At 41.3% G+C, this 9,757-nt stretch overlaps 1 protein-coding gene across 1 annotated transcript; it reads left to right on the forward strand.

The window, feature by feature from the left end:
* The first annotated feature begins 861 nt into the window (after positions 1-861).
* Positions 862-9,738, forward strand: LOC108672343 (thymidine phosphorylase). The gene is made up of 10 exons (XM_018159988.2): positions 862-1,873; positions 2,556-2,636; positions 3,084-3,269; positions 3,671-3,829; positions 5,069-5,170; positions 5,639-5,734; positions 6,195-6,316; positions 8,236-8,332; positions 8,724-8,839; positions 9,116-9,738. Exons 1-10 carry the CDS (start codon positions 1,741-1,743, stop codon positions 9,278-9,280), a joined length of 1,257 nt encoding a protein of 418 aa, XP_018015477.1. The 5' UTR covers positions 862-1,740; the 3' UTR covers positions 9,281-9,738.
* Positions 9,739-9,757: the final 19 nt, after the last annotated feature.

The raw sequence follows: 9,757 nt of genomic DNA on the forward strand, positions 1-9,757 counted from the left end.
TCCATGTTTGACATGAACTATCCTATTGGTACTGACGCGTGGTCCATGTTAGACATGAACTATCCTATTGGTACTGACGTGTGGTATATGTTTGACATGAACTATCCTATTGGTGAATAATGTGTGGTACATGTTAGACATGAACTATCCTATTGGTACTGACGTGTGGTACATGTTAGACATGAACTATGCTATTGGTACTGACGTGTGGTCCATCGCTGTAGTCTCCAAATTTTATTGTCGTCCACCAACATCTTGTATTCATCACAGTCACGAGCTTTTTCCTACCAAATTTTAGTAGCATCACTAATTTTCACTATCCAATACCTATATGTACTCTACATCAACAACGTGAACAGTCAGTTTTATCATACCGACATCTACTATCCATTATCTTTGGGAAATTGACACGAGTTTATGGAGTGCATCGTAATTTTCCATCATGATCCACCAGGGCGCGCTATCGGGAACGCCCTGGAGGTGGCGGAGGCAGTGGAGTGTCTCAACGGCCGTGGACCCGATGACCTCCGCCAGCTTGTGGTGGCTCTGGGTGGGGGAAGTGAATTAGTGGAGTGACAAGTGTGTGACAAAAGGAGTGACAAGAGGAGTGATAAGTGGCGTGACAAGTGGAGTGACAAGTGGAGTGACAGGCTGATTAAGAGGAGGTTCGGAGTGGTGAAGTCGGTGGTTGGTTAAGTGGAGTAGTGGCGTTAATTGTTGATTGGTTGAGGAGGTAATATGATTGATTAAGGGGAATGTGGGAGTGTATGATTAAGTTGAGTGGTGGAGTCAATGATTGTTTGTTGGGAGTCTGTCTCTTATACACATCTAGATGTGTATAAGAGACAGGGATAGCGTGGATATTGGCATAGAATAACGTGGATATTGGCACAGGATAGCGTGGATATTGGCATAGAATAGCGTGGATATTGGCATAGAATAGCGTGGATATTGGCATAGGATAGCTTGGATATTGGCACAGGATAGCGTGGATATTGGCATAGAATAGCGTGGATATTGGCACAGGATAGCGTGGATATTGGCGTGGCACAGGATAGCATGGATATTGGCGTGGCACAAGATAGCGTGGATATTGCACAGGGTAGCGTGGATATTGGCACAGGATAGCGTGGATATTGACACAGGAAAGTGTGGATATTGGCACAGGATAGCGCGGATATTGGCACAGGATAGCGTGGACATTGACACAGGACAGCGTAGACATTGGCACAGGATAGCGTGGATATTGGCACAGGATAACGTGGATATTGGCACAGGAAAGCGTGGATATTGGCATAAAATAGCGTGGATATTGGCACAGGAAAGCGCGGATATTGGCACAGGAAAGCGTGGATATTGGCTCAGGATAGCATGGATATTGGCTTAAAATAGCGTGGACATTGGCACAGGATAGCGTAGACATTGGCACAGGATAGCGTGGATATTGGCACAGGAAAGTGTGGATATTGGCTCAGGATAGCGTGGATATTGGCATAAAATAGCGTGGATATTGGCACAGGATAGCGTGGACATTGACACAGGATAGCGTGGATATTGACACAGGATAGCGTGGACATTGACACAGGATAGCGTGGACATTGACAAAGAATAGCTTGGATATTGACACAGGATAGCGTGGACATTGACACAGGATAGCGTGGACATTTACACAGGAAAGTGTGGATATTGGCACAGGATAGCGTGGATATTGCACAGGATAGCGTGGACATTGTCACAGCGATGTCGGGTGGAGGGAGCAAGCGCCATCAGGACGTGATCGCCACCAAGGCTGCTGGAGGGGAGCTGACGAAGGAGGAACTACGGGGGCTGGTGGCTGCTATCGCTGACGGAACTTTGGATGATGTTCAACTGGGTGAACCATGCAGATATAATTTGTCAATTTTGCAATTACAAAGTTTTACTAAAAATTTTAATATTTAGCTAATTTGAATATATTTTTATATGTTTATATATATGTAGATTTAAAATGATAAAGTTTTACTAAAAATTTTAATGTTTAGCTTATTTGAATATATTTTTATATATTTATGTAGATATTTGTGAAATATTAAAAATGGTAAAAAAACTTGACCTAGCTGGACCTAACCCAGGTAAAAAGGTGTCTTGTCTGGTAACGTGGTTCACTTATTTTTACGTCTGATTTTTGGGTACAAACTAGCTACAGAGTACATAACCGGACGTAGTTTTGTCCGAATTTTTTAAACATGTCAGGTAATGTTACCGATCCTGTTCGGCTATTGACCAATCGCCGAAAATATTAGTATATATATAAAGTCTATATTTAATTTTCCAGACATTACATATCAAAAAGAATTCTACTCGATGATGAAAAAATATAAAATAAAAACCAGAATGTTAACTTGGCATTTTGAAACGTATCTATATGGATGAATATAAAAATATACTGTATGCGTAAGCTTAATACAACTTTCAATCAATTAAAATAAACCACATTGCAAAATCCTAAAAATAATATCCATATTATGATGATAAATAGCAATACATACTAATGTGAAAATAATTTCCATACACAGGAGCGTTCCTCATGGCCGTTTTCATCCAAGGCATGACCACCCGCGAGACTGTCGACCTCACCGTAGCCATGACGCAGTCAGGCGAGCGCTGCTTATTAAAGCCAAATTAAATCTTCTTATCAAACATTTTTTTACTGCTGTCATCGGAATTTGGGATAACGGGATTTTTGTTAATTTAGAAATTATCGATTGTGGATGCCGATTAATCTGGTAGATATGGATAATTACTTGGGAAACGTTTGAACACAGTTAATGAATCTTTCATATCTCATGAACGACTGTGGAGTACTAATGATGTAGCGTGAATTTAGTATTCATGTTAAATTTACTCACTAAAATTCATATAAAACAGACATCAGAATCAGTTAATTAGTTTATTAATTTTAATTTAAGCTAGTTATGTAAGGGGGATGAAGCGTCGTTATGAGTTGATAATCTAAAAGATATTTTCCAAAAAATTCTTGGTTGAGCAAAAATTGGTATTATGAGTTAAAATGAGTGCCTGAGTAAACTATTATTTTTCGACAGGTGACGTGATGACGTGGCCTGAGGGCTGGGTCGTGGGGGACAAGCACAGCACGGGGGGCGTGGGGGACAAGGTCTCCCTCCCCCTAACCCCTGCCCTGGCCGCATGTGGACTTAAAGTCCCCATGATCAGTGGGCGGGGGCTGGGCCACACGGGAGGCACGCTCGACAAGCTTGAGAGCATCAATGGTCAGTTATGTTCTTAAACATCAATGAGAATGTTAAGTAAATTTGATGCTATTATATAATGGAAAGAGTTTGAGGTGAGCTGAAACAAAAATAACATTCATTATTCGTTTCTTTAGCTGAACGAGTTTCTTGCATTGAACGAGTTTCAGCTCTGTTTCATTGCATTGCTGGCGGGATGTGCAGCACTAATTAATTATTTAATCTTAGAAGTAATGAATCTTATATCCCAAATTTTATATTAGTTTCAATTTCTCTGATTTTTTATAATGAATAATGATATTATATTATATTATATTAAATTATATTATATTATAATATATTATATTACATTCTACTACATTATTTTTTATTATACTTGTTATAATAACAAAATAAATCTCTTCTGTGCCCCGGCCTCGCAGGTATGAACGCGTGCCTGACGGTGCAGGAGCTGCAGGAGGCGCTGCGTGCGGTTGGTTGCGTCATCACAGGACAGACGCGCAGCGTCGTGCCCGCTGACAAGCGCATGTACGCAGCGCGGGACATCACCAACACCGTCAGCTCTACGCCCCTCATCGTGTGTGCGTATTGTATCGGAGGTGTTATACGCACACGCGGACATGCGTATGTATGTCACGCGTAACTTCACCAACACCGTCAGCTCTATATGGCGTAATTTCTATCCATATATCCTGCCGTATTTCCTATCCTATCGTCTTTCCTAAACAACGACATTTTTCTGTATCAATCTTCGTCGCCTCACCTTCATCCTCTAGCCTTTTCTGCATCCATAGCTACCCATTGTCTTGCCCTCATCCCTCAGCCGTACCTGCATCCATACCCATTGTCTTGCCCTCATCCCTCAGCCGTACCTGCATCCATACCCATTGTCTTGCCCTCACCCCTCAGCCGTACCTGCATCCATACCCATTGTCTTGCCCTCATCCCTCAGCCGTACNAACGACTGCAGTATATTGCTTGGACATAAACTTTTTAATTTGGGTGAGCACCAGGTGTGATGGAAAGCCATTTTGTGAAAAGATATTGCGCAACAATTCAAATTCAGAGTGCATGGCTAGGAAAGTAGAACAAATGCGATAGCCGCGGTTTATCAATGTTTGGACCCCATTTAACTTGAAACGAAAGGAGCAAAAGCTAAAAAAGCTGGTGCTTAAGCCGGTAAATGTCGATTTTCTAAAAACAGAAGTTTGGAAACGGCCATTAGATTTGGTAACTTTGCAATCAAGGAAAGACAAGCTATTGTCTGATTCCAGCTCCATGGTGAATTTGATAGACTTATGTTGGAGATTAAGATAGTCAAAGAAAAGGCCCACATGAGAGGGGTGCTTAAAAATCAAAAAGGTATCGTCAACATATCGGTTATAGAAAATTGGCTTAAAATCAAGAGGGCAATTGGCCAACCATGTAGCCTCGTGAAAACACATGAATATATTGGCAGAGGTAGGGCCGAGTGGAAGTCCCATGCCCAAACCGTCAATTTGTCTGTAAAACTTGCCAGCAAATACGAAAATTGAGTTTAGCACAGATAATTCAAGAAGAGATTTGAAAAGCTTGCGGTTAAAAAGATGTGTATAAGAGACAGCATGTTAGGCATGAACTATCCTATAGGTACTGACGTGTGATACATGTTAGGCATGAACTATCATATTGGTACTGACGCGTGGTCCATGTTTGACATGAACTATCCTATCGGTACTGACGTGTGGTCCATGTTGACATGAACTATCCTATCGGTACCGACGTGTGATACATGTTAGACATGAACTATCCTATCGGTACCGACGTGTGATACATGTTAGACATGAACTATCCTATCGGTACTGACGTGTGGTCCATGTTAGACATGAACTATCCTATTGGTACTGACGTGTGGTCCATGTTAGACATGAACTATCCTATCGGTACTGACGCGTGGTCCATGTTTGACATGAACTATCCTATTGGTACTGACGCGTGGTCCATGTTAGACATGAACTATCCTATTGGTACTGACGTGTGGTATATGTTTGACATGAACTATCCTATTGGTGAATAATGTGTGGTACATGTTAGACATGAACTATCCTATTGGTACTGACGTGTGGTACATGTTAGACATGAACTATGCTATTGGTACTGACGTGTGGTCCATCGCTGTAGTCTCCAAATTTTATTGTCGTCCACCAACATCTTGTATTCATCACAGTCACGAGCTTTTTCCTACCAAATTTTAGTAGCATCACTAATTTTCACTATCCAATACCTATATGTACTCTACATCAACAACGTGAACAGTCAGTTTTATCATACCGACATCTACTATCCATTATCTTTGGGAAATTGACACGAGTTTATGGAGTGCATCGTAATTTTCCATCATGATCCACCAGGGCGCGCTATCGGGAACGCCCTGGAGGTGGCGGAGGCAGTGGAGTGTCTCAACGGCCGTGGACCCGATGACCTCCGCCAGCTTGTGGTGGCTCTGGGTGGGGGAAGTGAATTAGTGGAGTGACAAGTGTGTGACAAAAGGAGTGACAAGAGGAGTGATAAGTGGCGTGACAAGTGGAGTGACAAGTGGAGTGACAGGCTGATTAAGAGGAGGTTCGGAGTGGTGAAGTCGGTGGTTGGTTAAGTGGAGTAGTGGCGTTAATTGTTGATTGGTTGAGGAGGTAATATGATTGATTAAGGGGAATGTGGGAGTGTATGATTAAGTTGAGTGGTGGAGTCAATGATTGTTTGTTGGGAGTGGTGGAGTCAATGTTAGGTTTAGGAGGGTGTAGAATATTTTGAAAATTTACGATAGCAGCTCAAATATACAATTGCGTAGATATTATCCTCATCATCATCACCATCATAATCACCATCATCAAGCCATGTCACAGCACCCACTTGCCTATACATTGCAGAGTTCGATGTAAAAACTTCAAATGCCCTCGGTGCCCTCAGGGGGAGAGCTGCTGAGGTCAGCAGGCTTGTGCTCGTCAGCCAGCGAGGGCAAAGAAAAAATTGCCAAGACCCTCAGCGATGGCTCGGCATTAGGAAAATTCCGCGATATGTTGCAGATCCAGGTTAGTAAATATATATTGAAATGAAGGCATTATCATTCCAAATAAAAACAAGCTACATGTTTATAATCATACATGACGGTTTACATGACTGTGTGATTCGTGCAATTATTTAAATCGTTATTATTATCGGGAAGTATTAAAATCACTTGTTTGCTTGAATCGCAAGTTAACCAGGAATTTAAAAGCAAAGAAAATACCACAAAAATTCACCATATCTTTATAAGAGAAAACGTTTCGGAGTCCAGCTCCATCGTCAGTTCAAACCACAAAATTCTGTTCAGAAAAAGTTCAGTCCTAGAAACACAAATAAATCAATTAGTAAAGTAAATGCACTAAAAATAAATAGATAAGACATGAAAATAATGCTAGTAAACGTAAACGGCCTATCTATTTACTATTTCAAGAGGAAAGGAGCTAAAAGCGGCATTCAGACTAGGCTTCTGTTTGAATATATACAGGGATTCTAAAATTCGTAGATCACTAACACCGGATGCGGAAGCTAGAATTTTGAAATCACTATCAGATACAGAGGTGTTGCACTGCTCGGCATGAACACGTACAGCANCTGAGACTATGTCAAAGGAATTAAAAGTTTTATTTGCCAAATATCTTCCGGATGTAAATCTTCATGTGTTGCTGGTTAACAATTTTAGAATCGGCTCTTTTTTCAGGTATAAGGATACCCTACCTGTTCTTATGCGATCGTCACTAGTTTACAGATATAGTTGTGCGCAGTGCGCATCAGCGTACTTCGGTATGACGGCACGCAATTTCTATACTAGGCTGGCTGAGCATAAGGGCAGGAGTTATAGAACAGGGAACCTACTTGCACATCCACCTCATTCTGCTGTACGTGTTCATGCCGAGCAGTGCAACACCTCTGTATCTGATAGTGATTTCAAAATTCTAGCTTCCGCATCCGGTGTTAGTGATCTACGAATTTTAGAATCCCTGTATAAATTCAAACAGAAGCCTAGTCTGAATGCCGCTTTTAGCTCCTTTCCTCTTGAAATAGTAAATAGATAGGCCGTTTAAGTTTACTAGCATTATTTTCATGTCTTATCTATTTATTTTTAGTGCATTTACTTTACTAATTGATTTATTTGTGTTTCTAGGACTGAACTTTTTCTGAACAGAATTTTGTGGTTTGAACTGACGATGGAGCTGGACTCCGAAACGTTTTCTCTTATAAAGATATGGTGAATTTTTGTGGTATTTTCTTTGCTTTTAAATTCCTTATTATCGGGAAGTTTCTGGTTATTTACAGGAATGTATTTTTTTGTAGCTGTAAACCCGAGGCTAATCAAGTTATCTAATCGCGGAAATTTACAACGATATTTATTTAATACGAGTTTTCTAAAATTCTAAACTACTTCAATTCAAGCCGAACTACTTCTAAATTATTGTTTGTCCTTTTTCCGCTAGTCAAGTTTCGCATAAGCTTCACACTTCAGCTTTTTCCATCAATGTTCGTGATAAGTTCACGAATACAATATTCATTTATATGTACATATAAAGATGTTTTGATTAATTAATATTCTATACATAATCTTCCACCGTACAGACGCTAAATTCCGTTCTCCTATAATTTTAATCTCCATATAATTAAGTTCAGGCCTATTCCAATTATTCCATTTACAAGTCCCGCTCGCATTTTAAGCTTGCGTTATAGTGGTTATCAAATATGATCTTACTGCTATTAATGTAACTCAATATTATTAAGGTTTGTCAGAGATCCGTCCGACTTGAGTCAGACATTTTTGTGGTGTTTGCACTGAGGTTTTTTTACACACTTCTTTACATGCACCATAGATTTGTCTGAAAATTTTCAGATTCGCTCGAGATCAGTCAGAAATTTGTTCGACACTCTCCCGCTATTTGCCAAAGATATATTTTGATAATAGTTATCGCGTGTTCAGGGTGTTAGTGCTGAGACTGCCTCTGCAGTCTGTAGCGGCGACCCTGCAGCTCTTCCAGCAGCCCCGTACACCACGCACGTCCTGGCAGAGGCTTCAGGTCAGGAATGATCGTAAACGAAATTCCAGGGAATTTTCAGTCTACGTTGAATTTAACATTCTGCGTCGCGAGTTTCCATAATGACCAAGTCGCTTCGATTGTTACCTTTTATGCATGTATTTGCGGCCGGAGTACTTTGGAGCTAAGGTAAATATTTCTGCAACTCTGAGCACGCAATGTCCAATATTTTTAGCGCATTTTCTCATTTATGGAAAAAAATGCACTATTGTGCTCGGTATGTCCGTCTGTCTGTCTGTCTGTCTGGCGGTCTGTCCGTCCGTGACTTCACGTTTTCGTCGACGAGAAAATGCCCTCTCTGTCACTCACTGCAGTGAGTACTGAGTTATATATTTTTACGTTAAGACCGCCGTAAGAATGTCCAGTCTTGCAGGCGTGGTGACGGGGCAGGACGCCCTGGCGGTGGCCGAGGTGTCTGTGGCCCTAGGCGCGGGACGGACCAGCGCGGGAGATGCCATCCGCTACGACGTGGGCATCACACTCGACAAGGTGGGTGGTGTGGGTGGTAGGTGCGTGGTGTGGGTGGTAGGTGCGTGGTGTGGGTGGTAGGTGCGTGGTGTGGGTGGTAGGTGCGTGGTGTGGGTGGTAGGAGCGTGGTGTGAGTGCTTGCTGTTCTTGCTGAGTCAAGAAAGTCCTTCGATGAATGTTTTCATTATTCACTTAAGCCCCACACACTTTGCTAACGATTATACAACGGTAATTTTTAAAACCAAAGTTCTTTGGGAAACAGAAACAATATTTATTAAGTGATTACTTATTCGCCAGGTGGTGGGGGAGACAGTGAAGCCTGGCGACGTGTGGGCAACCGTCCACCACGGGGAGCCGGCCGTTCCCCCCCACCTGCTCCAGAAGCTGCGTGAAGCTCTCACGGTTGACACGAGCTCCTCAACCGCGTTCACGCCTCCGCCCAGAGTTGTGAACGTTATTTGATGCATTATTATTAAATTAATGCGTTAGATATTTGCATTACAAATCGAATGATGATAGAAATATCCTCATTCTTTCGTTTTCTTTATATTACTTTAATTTTTTCCGTTTCTTTTCGTTTCAAGTTCTCCTTCACATTCTCCCAAAAAATATATATAAGTAAAATGATCTTATGTTTGTGTTTTATATATGCTTTTGATGTTTTTGAAAGATCGATCTGTTACTAAAGTTTTTGAGGCAGGACTCAAAGTTCATTGGATCACTCACTCGTCTGTGAGACGCTGACAAAACATTATATACATTAAGTACATGTTGTCTTTTTTTGGGGGGGAGTGTTAGTTGAACCACGACGCCTCTTCTTGAATAGTCGTGACAAGAGACTAACAGAGAGTAATACAAACTGCATTCCAAATGAATCTGTAAAGCTCTTTTGAATGTTATGGACCTTTATATTGATCGCGCATCTGCGTCGTTATTTAT

The sequence above is a fragment of the Hyalella azteca genome, unplaced genomic scaffold, assembly GCF_000764305.2.
Source record: "Hyalella azteca isolate HAZT.00-mixed unplaced genomic scaffold, Hazt_2.0.2 contig8139, whole genome shotgun sequence".
Taxonomy (NCBI): domain Eukaryota; kingdom Metazoa; phylum Arthropoda; class Malacostraca; order Amphipoda; family Hyalellidae; genus Hyalella; species Hyalella azteca.